Source organism: Emys orbicularis, chromosome 1, assembly GCF_028017835.1.
Source record: "Emys orbicularis isolate rEmyOrb1 chromosome 1, rEmyOrb1.hap1, whole genome shotgun sequence".
NCBI lineage: Eukaryota > Metazoa > Chordata > Testudines > Emydidae > Emys > Emys orbicularis.
This window is the reverse complement of record NC_088683.1, coordinates 332,738,221-332,750,292: the sequence shown is the minus strand read 5'-3', so window position 1 is coordinate 332,750,292 and position 12,072 is coordinate 332,738,221. Positions and strand designations below refer to the sequence as shown.

Sequence of the window (12,072 nt, the reverse complement as noted above, 5' to 3'; positions counted from 1 at the left end):
AATTGAGGTAGGATCTCTTACCTGGTCATTTATTCCCTTCCCTTTAATCCTAGTTTCTAGTTAACCTGGTATAGCAGGTTTCTCTTCACAGTTTTATGGAGTTTTCGTTTCATGTTGCTTTTAGGGTTGGATTGAAAACACAGCCTGAGTCCAAATGCCCTGAACTGCTTGCTAATTACTGTGACATGCTGTTAAGAAAAACACCACTAAGCAAAAAATTAACCTCTGAAGAAATTGAAGCAAAGCTTAAGGAAGTGGTATGTGCATGCTCTCAACTTTTTTAATTAAGCTAAGAAATAATTTTTGCTGTTTTTCAGGATTTCATCTTCAAAAATGTTGCTACACTAGAATATTAATAGTTGAAACTGAAACCTCCACAGCGAATATTTATATGTCCATATGCTGTCACAGGACAGCAATGTCAGTGTGCTAGTTTACAATTTACATATTGTGTATTACATATATAATGGACAAGAATCTGAAAATATAGACAGGAAATTAAAGTTTAAATACAAAGCAGAGCTGATGCACCATTGAAGTGCTTGCTCCTCAGTGATTCAGATGAAGAAATTGGTGATTATGATACTGTAGCAATTTTATATCTGGTGACTAGCTTGTAACATGATTCTTTTGTAAGGAAATCTAAAGTAGCCTTGCGCTAGTTTTATTTTATGGTGATATGTGGGACCAGTTTTTGGGGGGGGGGGGGGGGGGGAAACTGTAAATGAAGTGGTTTGATTTGGCATGGAAATAAATAGGCATTGCAATCTATTTTTAACAGCTTTTGGTACTTAAATATGTACAGAATAAGGATGTTTTCATGCGATACCACAAAGCTCACTTAACAAGACGTCTGATACTAGATATATCAGCTGATAGTGAAATTGAAGAGAATATGGTGGAATGGCTGAGAGTAAGTATCCTGAAACCTTGTTTGATTTCTTAGTTCCTGTTGATGATGATCAGTTTTTATTTTTCAATGTAAATGTTTCTCCTGTCATGTGACACTTTTCTATTTTAAATTATACCCAGTTTTGATATTTTATGCCTCTGTATTAGGGCTGTCGATTAATCACAGTTAACTCCTGTGAATAACTCAAAAAAATTAATCACGATTAATCGCATTTTTAATCGCACTGTTAAACAATCGAATACCACTTGAAATTTATTAAATATTTTGTATGTTTTTTATATTTTCAAATATATTGATTTCAGTTGCAACACAGAGTACAAAGTGTACACTGCTCACTTTATATTGATTTTTATTACAAATATTTGCATTGTACAAGTGACAAAGAAATAGTATTTTTCAATTCAGCTCATACAAGTACTGTAGTTCACTCTCTATCATGAAAGTAGGGTTTACAAATGTAGATATTTTATTTGTTACATAACTGCACTCAAAAACAAAACAATGTAAAACTTTAGAGCCTACCAGTCCTCCTACTTCTTGTTCAGCCAATCGCTAAGACAACCAAGTTTGTTTACATTTACGGGAGATAATGCTGCCCGCTTCTTATTTACAATGTCACCTGAAAGTTAGAACAGGCGTTTGCTTGGCACTTTTGTAGCCAGCTTTGCAAGGTATTTACGTGCCAGATATGCTAAAACATTCATATGCCCCTTCATGCATCAACCACCATTCCAGAGGACATGCTTCCACGCTGATGACGCTCGTTAAAAAAATCATGCGTTAATTAAATTTGTGAATGAACTCCTTGTGGGAGAATTGTATGTCTCCTGCTCTGTGTTACCTGCATTCTGCCATATATTTCATTTATGGCAGTCTCATATGATGACCCAGCACATGTTGTTCGTTTCAAGAACACTTTAATTGCCGATTTGACAAAACACAAAGAAGGTACCAATGTGAGATTTCTAAAGATAGCTACAGCACTCGACCCCAGGTTTAAGAATCTGAAGTGCCGTCCAAAATCTGAGAGGGACGAGGGATGGAGCATGCTTTCAGAAGTCTTAAGAGCAACACTCCGATGCGGAAACAACAGAAGACGAACCACCAAAAAAAAAAAAAAAAAAATATCCACCTTCTGCAGTTGGCATCTGACTCAGATGATGAAAGTGAACATGCGTTGGTATGCACTGCTTTGGATCGTTGCCAAGCAGAACCAGTCATCAGCATGGAAGCATTTCCTCTGGAATGGTGGTTGAAGCATGAAGGGACATATGAATATTTAGCACATCTGGCACGTATCTTGCGACACCGGCTACAACAATGCTATGCGAATGCCTGTTCTCACTTTCAGGTGACATTGTGAACAAGAAGTGGGCAGCACTATGTCCCATAAATGTAAATGAAGTTGTTTGTCTGAGCAATTGGCTGAACAAGAAGTAGGACCGAGTGGACTTGTAGGCTCTAAAGTTTTACATTGTTTTGTTTTTGAGTGCAGTTATTTTTGTACATAATTCTACTTTTGTAAGTTCAACTTTCATGATAGAGATTGCACTACAGTACTTGTATGAGGTGAATTGTTTTGTTACAGTGCGAATATTTGTAATCAAAAATAAATATAAAGTGAGCACTGTACACTTTGTATTCTGTGTTGTAATTGAAATCAGTATATTTGAAAATGTAGAAAACATCCAAAAATATTTAAATAAATGGTATTCTATTGTTTAACAGCGCAATTAATTGTGCGGTTAAGTTTTTTAATCATTTGACAGCCCTACTCTGTATAAATTCCAACATTTTGCAGATGTGGAACAGGACCTATGAATTATTTAAAAAACATTTTCTCTCTCCAATAATGAAACTCTTAAAAAACAAAACAAACAAACAAAACCTTAGCTACTGGTTAAATTTTAATTTATTATGAAAATGAGACCAATGTTTTATGAATTGTCATTTTAGTATAACGGATATAAAGGGTTATGTGGAGCAAAATGAGTTGTGGCTTAACATGGAAAAAAAGCCCAGACAGAACTGTTTTACTTTATGAAAGGATACAGTTTTTGTGTTCATGAAGACTTTTTTACATTGGAATCATATGCATTCTAAGGGATAATCCTGCATCCCGATGCATAATGGGAATTGTGTACGTAGAGGACTGTTCAATAGGCCATACGTGGGATTTGGCTTTCTCAAAATGATTCTGTAAATTCCTGTGCATATGTTCTTGTAACATTGGGTGATACAGTTAGGCAAACCATGTGACTTGAAACTGTCAGCAGATTAGTTCCTACCCTATCAAAAGAACAGCCCTAGGGCTAGATGTGCAAAAGTTGTGAAGCCATCCGGTATTTACACATCCAGATGACCAGATACACTTCTAACTGGTTGTTGAGGCATCAAAATAACAGATTTGTGAGCACGTTCATGGAAATTGCATGCAAGTTAACTATACATTTTGCATGTTTATTTGCACACTTTAAACTTTTTGGTTTAAGCCCCTTCAGTTTATAGGATCCATCAGTCTCTTCATGTTTTTACCTTTTTTTATGTTGATTCTTGAAAGTAATTGCATTTTCTTTCGGCCCTGATGTGATGTATATCTACAGAAAGATTGCAACTTGCTATCACAAAATGCCACAATCTGTTTTTTTTTTTTTTTTTTTACTGAAGTCCATTTATTTTTAAATTAGTTATTGTAAACCTCAAGACTGATGTATGTAAGCTTTTTATCTTAAAGATTGTGGTGTCTTGGTATAATTTGTCATCTGTTTATACAGGAAGTAGGTATGCCAGCAGACTATGTAAATAAGTTGGCCAGGATGTTCCAGGATATCAAAGTATCTGAAGACTTGAACCAGGCCTTCAAAGAAATGCACAAAAATAATAAATTGGCCCTACCAGGTATTATTCTCAAATGTGTTTTGATATTTGTTTTACTCATGTTAAAGAATAGTTCTTTTAAAACTTGGAATTTCTATCATGTTTAGACTTCAGTTTGAACATAGGTTGTCAGTTAGAACACATCTTACTTTGAGGTCAAAAACAGTTAACATGCTCCTTTGCTATCTAGTTTGGTGGTATATTTTCAGATTAATATATTTTAATACTGTCTGGTTTTTATAGCTGATTCTGTGAATATTAAAATTTTAAATGCTGGTGCCTGGTCTCGAAGTTCTGAAAAAGTGTTTGTATCGCTACCCACGGAATTAGAAGACCTCATCCCAGAGGTAGAAGAGTTCTACAAAAAGAATCACAGTGGCAGAAAACTGCACTGGCATCATCTCATGTCCAATGGAATTGTAAGTATATTGAGTTTACTATTCATTTTTAATGTATAAAATCTGTATCTGTCTACAGCAATAAGCAATATATGTTTGGACTTAGAAAAACAACTGATGAACAAAAAAACCTAATGAACAAAAATATATTTTTTTCTGTTTTCAGATAACATTTAAGAATGAGGTTGGCCAGTATGACTTAGAGGTAACAACGTTTCAGCTGGCTGTGCTGTTTGCATGGAACCAAAGACCCAGAGAGAAAATCAGCTTTGAAAATCTTAAACTGGCAACTGAGCTCCCTGATGCAGAACTTAGGAGGACTTTATGGGTATTTTTACCTTTCTGTTGAAACAGATTTCTTCTTTAGCTTTATTTAATACTTAAATATCCACCTTAAAAAATATTCAAGTACTAACTCTGGCAGTGCTTTTGAAATTGAAGAGTGAAAACCTTTCCTAACTAGCCTTTTAATTGCAATGGTGCTTCTTTGTGCTTTACATTAATATGTATAGCCTTTACCTGTAGGCATTCTTTCCTATCAAGATTGCCCAACTTAAACTTTTAGAGGCAGCTAAGTCTTTCTGGCCAGATGTTGCTTAGAGGATACAATTGTAATAGTTTGGTTTTGTTGTAGGACTCGTCAAGTTTTAGGAGTTCAGCAGTTACTACTTAAATGTACTTTATTTAAAAGTGACTTAATTTTTTGGGGAACACTCCTGTAATCCACTCAGATCAGCAGAAACTTTAGAAGAAGAAATCTTGAATGGATCAGATTTACCACTGGCCATTTCTGTGGCTGAGAGTTCATGCACTTCAGCTCTTCTGAATGATACTGTTTATATTAAAACATTTCAAAAAGAGAGGTGTGGTAAATAATGCATCACAACAGTGTTTAATAAATCATTGACTTGATGCTGATTAGATTATTATGAGTGCCAACAACATGCATGAGCTTTTTACAATCAAATAAGACTACACAGTCCCTGTACCAATGAGCGTATAGTACAGCTCTCTGTTATGCAGTTAAATCCTAAAGGTTGGTTGGTTCTGTTTTAAGAGTCTAATGTTTCATTTTCATGGTCTCTTCCCCTCTCCCCTTTCTCTGTAGTCTCTTGTAGCATTTCCAAAGCTGAAACGTCAGGTTTTATTGTATGAACCTCAAGTCAATTCGCCCAAAGACTTTACAGAAGGAACTCTCTTCTCAGTGAACCAGGAGTTCAGTTTAATGTAAGATATTCTTTGAAAATGAAAATACGTAATGTTTTAGTACTAAAGGATTTCTCTTGAAATGAGCTGATTTCTTAATCGCTTAACAATGAGATGCAAAATTGAGGTTTTGATGACTTGTTACTAATGAGTCCACGGCACTTCAAGGAGGAATAAGTGTGTTAGAAGAGAATCTGAGTAGAAGATTGATGCTATCTACATTTACCCTATGGTGTCAGAAACAATAGGAATGATATTTTCACTTCTTGTTCTAAATTGTTTAATGTTTCTGTGCACTGTTAAAAAGTGGTTCAGCTAATGTATCTTACAATAGAGGTGACCATATTGCAGTGAGTGTAGATATCTCATATTCGTGCTTTGGGATCCTTCAGAATGAAAGATGCTGTAGAAATAAAACATTAACAACATCTGATATACATTTGCTTCAGGGCACTTTATGTAGAAGATATTAGCTCTTTTTATCATGAATAACTATCAGTAGGGCTGGCGGCTTGCGGTGGGGATCAGATTCTGAGACTCTCTCCTATTTGCTGCTTGGCCTTGTTAGAGGGGGGATATAGTGACAACTGCTGCTTAGTCCCCAGTAGCTGCTGAGTCCCCTGCAAAGGGCTGAAGATGTCCCTGCTTCCTTCTTGGAACAGACCCTGGGAGAACGGATGACAGGACACCATGATACAGAGGAAGCAGTCCGGAAAAATGTTGAGGGTGAAAATTGAATAACACCATGATTATCATATTTACCATAATTTATCTGATTTTTTCCATATGTTTCTGTGATAGACAGACAGCCGGCCTCTATGATGAACAAGAAAGTAGCCCAACTTCCTAATTTTACTTTTGTATAACTCCTTGTCCAGAACCCTGAACTTAATATTGTACGTGAAGTATTTTTGTCTGTAAAACTACGTAATACCACAGTCCAGCCTGTCAGTTTGACATCTGTTGTGTATGTTTTTCATCTGTTGATGCATTAAACTAACCTACACATGTTTTGGGGGATGGGGTTTTGAATTGTGTATTGACTGCCAACCAGCCATTTCCAACCATTGCTGCAGTACTGCTTTGCTGTAAGTCTAATGTGAATTCCTTCTTAATGTAAAATGGGTATGTTTTAGCTTATTTTCATATATAATTGACTCTTTCAGAAAAAATGCTAAAGTTCAGAAAAGGGGTAAGATAAACTTGATTGGCCGGTTACAACTCACTACAGAAAGAATGCGAGAAGAGGAGAATGAAGGAATTGTCCAACTAAGAATATTACGAACCCAGGTAAGTAAAGTTTAACAGAGCAATGTAAAACAGTCCCATTTCCTTTGGTGTACTACTACTACCATATGCCACCTCCGTTTCTGAGATGTTCTTCCATGAAAAGCTTATTAAACTGGATTCAACCTCACAAAGTCTGCAGAGCACAAGGAGCCTGGGTCGTTATGCTGCTTTACCACTCTTGTTTAAAAGTACTTATTTTTTCTATTCTGCGCCACTTGAAAAAGGCTGTTTTCAAACTGTATTTCCTTTCAGATTTATTTATTTAGACCAGCGGTTCTCAAACTGGGGGTTGGGACCCCAAAGTGGTCGTGACTCCATTTTAATAGGGTCACCAGGGCTGGAGTTAGACTTGCTGGGGTTGGGCTGAATCCCGGGGCCGAAGCCCAAGCCCAAGGGGTTCAGCCCTGGGTGGCAAGGCTCAAGTTTCATCCCCAGGCAGGGGAGGCCTGTAGTCCTTGGGCTTTGCTGCCTCTCCTAATTCCCCCACCCCCCCGCACCCTGGGACGGCGGGGCTCTGGCGGGCTCAGGCTTCGGTCCCCCCTCCTGAGATCCTGTAGTAATTTTTGTTGTCAGAACGGGGTTGCCGCGTAGTGAAGTTAGAGAATCCCAGATTTAGACGCTCATCAGTGTAAGTGGGGGTGGGGGGGGTTCAAAATGAGGTTGTTTTTGAAAAGGGTTTACAATGCATGAATTTTTTTTTGGAGGGAAAGTTTCATAAATGTGTTCAACATGGGAACTATGTACTCCACAGCATTGCTCCCAAATGTAAGTTTTCATTAAAAAATATCCAGTCTCTAGCCCTTATGGTTGTGAAGAAAACCTTCAGAATTTGAAACAAATGTGAACTTGTCCACTGAAGTCAGCCTGAAACAATAGCTCTGAGAGGTGTTTGCTGCCCAACTCCAATTTATCTCAGTTAGGTATTAACTCAGAAACAAAAGACTGTTATAAATGACAATGTAGTTCAATGTATAAATGACTGCTGGTCATTATAGCAGAAACCTCAAGCTAATGTACTTCATTGTTGGATGTAGTGACAAATATTGGGATGGCGTGCAGTGGGGAGTTAGCTGCTATCAAGGGTCAGTGGGGGGAACAAAGTGGGAAATTCAACCTACCCTCCACTCCCCTTCAAATCTAGTGTCTCGTCTCTTCCCCAAAAGAGGGAGACTCATACCCTTCCATTATCAAATGCCTTGGGTGCTTCCTGGGTGTCAAAAAGCAACATTCCCAGTTATTGTTAGGTGCCAATAGCCCATCTGTCCCCTGCTTACCTGCTGAAATCACCTGCTTACCCCGAGGGCATCTATACTGTAGTTATGTATTTTCAATGTAAAAATCTGCAGATTTTTGAAAATAAATTCTGAACTGTTACCAACTTCTGTATTAAGCCTTTGAAGACTGTACTAGATGATGACTAGATGAGTCAGAAAATCAGCATTAGATATCTAACTTTTCACCTAAGCAATTTGTTTGTATGCAGAACCAATCCGTAGTTAATGAAAGCTGTTACCCATCTGATGGCTATCTGTTAACCTGGGTGAAAGGTGTCGATGGTCTAATTTATGGTCCAGTTCCCAGAAAGCAGGTGTCCAAATCATAGAAAACATAACTGTAGCTGATTTTTCTTGTGAGGGCTCTGGGCAGGGATGTCAAAAACTGACTGACTTCTGGAAGCAAAATTAATTTCTTGCTTGTAAAGGGGTTCACTCAGATCAAATTTGAGATTCCGTGATGGGATAGGATGGGGGTGGGATGCTTAGTTTTGACTTACAGGCTCCATTTGAGCCCTGGTGAGTGTCTATTTGTATTTGTTTACAGATAATATCGACCTTCTGTTCTGATGTAACAACAAACTGTCATCTGTAAATGGCAGAGAGCAATGCAATGGGAGTGGACACTTTGTAGTGGGGACAGTGGGATATTGAGTCTCACTCCAGCCAGGGCAGAAGTTCCTGACAAAGATGAAGAAACAATGAATCATGGTTTTAATTTTTCTTTGACTGTTCTATACACAGAATGGGTGAAAGCAGCGTTCTTGTGAAACCAGACTTTAAGTACAAAAAAGAGACATGCTTTCTTCGAGAAGCGTTAACGTCCCTTATTTCATTTAATTTCTAGAGAAGGTTTAAAAGTACTTCACAAATATAATAAAAAATGCAGTTCTATAAAAATACATACCCATATGGAAAGTCTCCGAGCTGATAGTTCTACTGACTCCAGTGAGGGTTATCATACACTACCCCTTGCAGTGGACTCCCAACATTTTATATTAACTTCAACTTGCAGATTCTTTCTGATCATGATCAGGGATTAGAGCCCCAGGTCACTGCAGCCAGCTGTCTAGCAAACTGTGCCATCTGGGTCCACTTGACATTTTGGCTCTTCTTTCAACAGAAAGCTTGATTTTATGCATGGTCATGGCTAAGCTGATGAAAACTCCTTTTGAGGCTCATGATGCCTGAGAGCTTGTTTTTCAAAGGAAAGAGAGTTTTTCTAATGACAATTACTTTAGCACACGGAGTGAGTGAATGCCTTAGTGGCTGACCCATGTGGTTTGTATACCAACCACAAAGCAGGGTAGCACGATGAATGCCTTCTAAATTCCTTCAAAAGTTGGTGACTGAATTCCATCATAACTCTTAATCATCCTCTCAGCAGTTAACTGTATACTCTCCATCCACCAGCCTCTTCATGAAATGTATTCAATATCTGGTTAGGTGAATTAAGAAGGATGGTTGTAGGATGTGACTTTCAGTTCTTACCAAGCTAGCTGACAAATGATTATTCAAAGTATAGATCTGTGTAGCATACTAACTTCAAAGATCTCTACAGTGCAGATCATTCCAAAGTAGTCTGTTTAGAAGCATTCTGTTGTAAGCCCAGAAAAAAACAGCCCTTTTTAATGTTTTTCTCTTAGAGGTTATTAAAAACATGGAGTGTGCCCTTTTTCTTCAGTGAGCGACTGAAGGTACTTGGTCCATAACTGATATGGACAATAAAATCATCACTATTCCCATCTTAGATATTTGCTGAACAAAACATGTAGTTTTAAACCAGACTTCATAGGAACATAGAGATTGCCATACTGGATCAAACTTGTAGTCTGTCTAGTTCACTGTCCTGTTTCTGACAGTGGCCAGTGCCAGATGCTTCAAAGGAATGTTAAGAACCCTGCAGTAGGTGAATGTGGAGTATTCTGCTCTCCACATTAGATCTTACCTTGGTCTTTAATAGTTTAGAGATGGGTTTAAACCCTGGAGCATGAGGTTTAATATTCCTTCCAAAATCTTTGTTGGCATTACCTATTATAATCTTTGATATTGTTATCCATATAAATTTCCAATCTCTCTTTGAATTTTGCTAAGTTCTTGGCTTCTGCAACTTCGAATGGTACTGAATTCTACAGTCTAATTATTCATTGTGTGGAACAAGTATTTTCTTTGATCAGTTTTTAATTTTTTCCACCTTTTAATTTCCTTGAATATCACCATGTTCTTGTGTTCCCAAACAACCTTCTGATTACCATTCATTATTTTTTCCAGATGTTAAAGGCTAGTCATCTCACCATTTAATCCACATAGTTATTGCATATCACACTGCTTAAATATGCATATATGTGGAGGGATTTTCTCGTGGTAAGATCCTGCCCTCATTTACACCTATGCACATCCACTGAAGTCAGTAGGATTGATTGGACATGAACAAAAGCAGAAGTTGGCTCTAGGTTGCTTTTACTAAGGTCTACTATATATACTTTCTTTAGGATCTAATGTTATAACCTGACAGGCTAAATTTCCTATTAGCAACACATTGAGAAAAAAGCATTAATTGGTGTTCATCAAACTGAATTGCTCTCTTTCCTTTCCCACAGCCTCCCAATTAACCCTGTGTATTCATTTTGCCACTTGTACCGGATATTTCCAAAAACATTTTCTTTTTTATCCCCCCCTACTAGGAGGCTATTATCCAAATAATGAAAATGCGGAAGAAAATTACTAATGCTCAGCTTCAGACTGAACTGGTAGAAATATTGAAAAACATGTTCTTGCCACAAAAGAAAATGATAAAAGAGCAAATTGAATGGCTTATAGAGCACAAATATATCAGAAGAGATGAATCGGATATCAACACCTTCATATACATGGCATAATTTGAAGACTCTGTAAGATGCCAAGAACACAAATTGAAGGGTGCTTGGGCAGACAGCTGCAACAGTTTTTTGTGCTGGAGAAGGACTCATTTTGACTTTCATTACATATTAAAATCCCTGCCTTATCTTACAAGAGGACTATATTTTGCCAATCTCATTCAGCTAGCATGATGGCATTCCCTTCATGTTGCACACTTTAACAGCATGTTGTTTTGTGGGAAACTTGCATTTATGAAGAGCCCATTGTGAGCTTTTTAAAGTAGATTTGATTTACACCCACCAAGAAGAATACAGGTTTGGGTTTTTAGATGAACAGTACTTGCACACAAAAAAAGACCTTCAAATACTCATGCACTGAGAAACTGCTATTAAGTTTGTTTTTGTTTTTAAATGCAATTAGGACTAGAAGTAGCACTTTCACTTTGTGTTTTGGATCAACAGAGTAAATGTACTGTCCACCTTTGGTGATCCTTTTTATGTATAACATTTGAGAGAGACACAGATGCATCACAACAGATATGTATTTGTTACAGTAACAACCTGTTGGCTCAAGCAGTGCTTCAATATAGTAACTGGATTTTAATATTGACATACAAGTGACATAAAAATATTTCCAACTTGTGGATGTTGTTTTTCCTTAAGCAGGAGATCATTGTTTTATATTGTTTGCTGTAAACATATGGATATACATTGCTTATCTTATCTGAGCAAATGGTTTATTACAATCCTTTTGAAAGGTGAAGCTTTCTTCCCCATTTCTGTTTCATGGCTGCGTCTGTTATAGTGAACAGAAATATTAAGTGTATTCCCTTGTACATTTAATATTTGTATTCCCTATGTTTGAATATAACTAATTACATAAATCTGAAGGCATTAAAAAGTAACTGATCCACAAGTCCCTTATGAGAAGAAAACCCTTTGCAATTTCTGTACACATACAGTAGCATCATATCCGGGTATTCCAATGGCTTTATGTTTTAGGGTTTAGACTCTTAGTTGCCTAAAAGTCAATCTCCTTTAAAATAAATAAATATTTAAAGCAGCAACTGCCTATTGATTTGAAGTGAGCAGGAGATAAAGGATGTAGCTAAAGGAGACCTGCAAAGGTTTAAGGAAGAAAAAACTCCCAGTTTTTGTGTGTGAAGAGAGATTGTCAAAATTCCTGATGTGTATTTGGCAAATTTTAAATGTTACATCTTTCTTCAGCCATGTTAAGTAGCCTCTTGGTAATATCT

The 12,072-nt window shown here is 37.1% G+C and overlaps 1 protein-coding gene across 1 annotated transcript in view; it reads left to right on the top strand.

The window, feature by feature from the left end:
• The window catches only part of CUL5 (cullin 5), a 70,354-nt gene extending 58,899 nt beyond the window's left edge, over window positions 1–11,455 (top strand). Inside the window, exons 12-19 of the mRNA XM_065406353.1 lie at window positions 125–257; window positions 782–913; window positions 3,688–3,811; window positions 4,034–4,209; window positions 4,355–4,516; window positions 5,297–5,415; window positions 6,561–6,684; window positions 10,643–11,455. Coding sequence (XP_065262425.1) covers window positions 125–257; window positions 782–913; window positions 3,688–3,811; window positions 4,034–4,209; window positions 4,355–4,516; window positions 5,297–5,415; window positions 6,561–6,684; window positions 10,643–10,837 — 1,165 coding nt within the window. The 3' untranslated portion in view covers window positions 10,838–11,455. The remainder of the gene's footprint in view (window positions 1–124; window positions 258–781; window positions 914–3,687; window positions 3,812–4,033; window positions 4,210–4,354; window positions 4,517–5,296; window positions 5,416–6,560; window positions 6,685–10,642) is intronic.
• Window positions 11,456–12,072: the final 617 nt, after the last annotated feature.